Here is a 2,205-nt window from a genome sequence, read left to right as displayed (position 1 = left end):
CCCCTGCCGCAACCGGCGGAGAGATCGCCGGAGCGGGAGTGGATGTCGCCGGAGGAGGAGAAGTGACGGCCTCGGCTGCGGCAGGGACAGTGGGGGAGGATGATTTTGAAGCGGCCTTGGCTTTAGCCTCCTCGATCTCCGCCTCCGTCTCAGCCAGCAACCCGATCGCAGCCCCGACAGGAGCGGTCTCCCCCTCACCAACGACGATGGCGGCGAGATACCCATCGTAGAAGGTCTCGACATCCATATCGGCTTTATCGGACTCGACAACGACGACACTCTCTCCCTTTGCAAGCTTCTCGCCTTCGGATTTGATCCATGAAACGATCTTACCCTCTGTCATGGTGGAGGAGAGAGCCGGCATGAAGATCTCCCTGATTTTGGATTGTACGGTCATGGGTCTCCGGCGAGAGGATGCGGGAGATGGAGAGCGGAAGACAATGCGGCGTAGGCATGGGACAGGAGCGACGGAGAGGCAGGAGGAGAAGGAGATGGTGGATTTGGAGTTTGAGAGAGAAGGCGTCGATAGGAAAGAGGAAGCCGCAGCCCTTGTTGCTTCTCGTGGAGAATTGAGTTCGCGCAGAGAGAGAAAGAGACGAAGAGGTAGTAGGAGAGTAAAATGGCGGAGAAGACGAGGTTGGAGTTTATTCCAGCGACTTAGCTGAAATTTGGATTGTATTCATTAATAAATTCTCGTGAAATTTATTTATTCAGACAAAAATAAATAATAAGTCCGAGAGGGAAAAAATGGAAAAACGTCAAAACGAAATAAAGAAATATATAATATAATCTTTGGTGGCAGAATACGATCTTTCAGTTTCAGTTGCAGAAGGTGAAATTATCTCAAGGCTGGGCGAGAGAGAAAGCAGCGAAATTTCCTAACCCTAACTCTAAATTTGCTTCGACGATATTCGATGGCAAGCGACAAGCAGACCGAATCTCACCACCGCAAGCACCGCCGTTCCTCCTCTTCTTCTTCTTCTTTCTCGTCGTCGGAGGAGAAATCTTCGAAGCGGCACAAGCACCGTCATCACAGGCGCCACCACCACCATCACCGTGGCAAGAAACCCGACGCGGAATTTGAACATTCCGGCGATGAGATGGTTGCGGCGGCGGCGGATGGTGCTCCTCCTCCGGGGGTTCCGGCGGCGGTGAGGATGAAGTGGAGGAGGGAGAGATTCTTGGTGAGATTTTGAAGAAAAGGTCAGATTCTGAGGGAGAGTCGGGGGAAATTCGATTTCGGGACGATAATCTGGTCTGTTCTAATTGCCCCTTTTACCAATGGAGTTTGTTGGCTTAACTTCCTTTTGGATGCTGAGATAAGAAGGGTGGATAACTGGAGAAAGTCTGAAACTTTTCCGAAGTAAACTTATGCCACATTCTTAATGACCAAACAGAATTTAAGCCCATTTTTTTAAGTTGCCTTTTTGAAATTTATGATAAAAATTTTGGTCCGTGAGAATTTATAGATAACATGTGATCTCATGCATATATATGTAAGAAAGCTTGCACTGCAAGAACTGAGTGAACTGCAAAAGCTGTTGCACTAGGCGTTTCGATGGAGACTTTCCTTTGATTTGTAAGAGCTGGTTCCTGCGGTAAATTCTTTAAACAAAAAAAAATAATTAGTAAATGTTCTTTTTAGTGTTTGTGGACATCACTCAGAGGGAAATGGTAAGAAAAGTTACGATAATAGCTATGCAGAAGAGCTTGATCGCATTCGGTTGGGCAACACCAGGTCCAGGAGCCCATTTTCTTCCGAAAGTTCTGAAGAAAAGCCCAAGGGTATTATTACCCGCTCGCCATCAAATAGCAGGTACTCTAGTGAAGTTTGTGCTCAGAGGAGATCAAGATCACATGATCGTGAGAGGGAAATATCAAGATCACAAAGTGTTAGGGATCATGATTTTGTTAATTCTGGTAGGGAGGAGGAAAAGTATTATCGACAGGGAAGATATGATGAAGATGGTAGGCATTATAGTAGGGAGGTGTTGGAAAGAGAGGGAAATAGGGAGAGATATATTGATAAGGACCAAAACCAAAGAGTTAAGGAACGGGAAGGAAGTAGGCAAAGAGAGAGAGATAATGATCGGAGGAGGGAAAGAAAACGTGAGAAGAGAATGGAGATAGAGGCTGAATATGAAAGAAGAAAGGAGAAAGATCGAAATCACATCATGGATAGAGATAGGAGGTGGGAAAGGGAAA

At 46.6% G+C, this 2,205-nt stretch overlaps 2 protein-coding genes across 2 annotated transcripts in view; one reads left to right on the top strand and one right to left on the bottom strand.

Annotated features, from left to right (window-relative positions):
• LOC104805952 (dihydrolipoyllysine-residue acetyltransferase component 4 of pyruvate dehydrogenase complex, chloroplastic-like) overlaps positions 1-1,052 on the bottom strand; it is a 3,446-nt gene extending 2,394 nt beyond the window's left edge. The window contains exons 1-2 of the mRNA XM_010530672.1: positions 1,026-1,052; positions 8-661 (exon numbers count right to left, since the gene is read on the bottom strand). Coding sequence (XP_010528974.1) covers positions 8-661; positions 1,026-1,052 — 681 coding nt within the window. The remainder of the gene's footprint in view (positions 1-7; positions 662-1,025) is intronic.
• Positions 1,053-1,100: 48 nt separating this feature from the next.
• Positions 1,101-2,205, top strand: part of LOC104805951 (serine/threonine-protein kinase prpf4B) — a 6,267-nt gene continuing 5,162 nt past the window's right edge. Inside the window, 2 exon segments of the mRNA XM_019201504.1 lie at positions 1,101-1,162; positions 1,646-2,205. The exon segment at positions 1,646-2,205 is cut by the window's right edge and continues 1 nt beyond it. Coding sequence (XP_019057049.1) covers positions 1,101-1,162; positions 1,646-2,205 — 622 coding nt within the window.

Source organism: Tarenaya hassleriana, unplaced genomic scaffold (assembly GCF_000463585.1).
Source record: "Tarenaya hassleriana unplaced genomic scaffold, ASM46358v1 Cleome11, whole genome shotgun sequence".
Lineage (NCBI taxonomy): Eukaryota > Viridiplantae > Streptophyta > Magnoliopsida > Brassicales > Cleomaceae > Tarenaya > Tarenaya hassleriana.
This window is presented reverse-complemented; position numbering and strand designations above follow the sequence as displayed.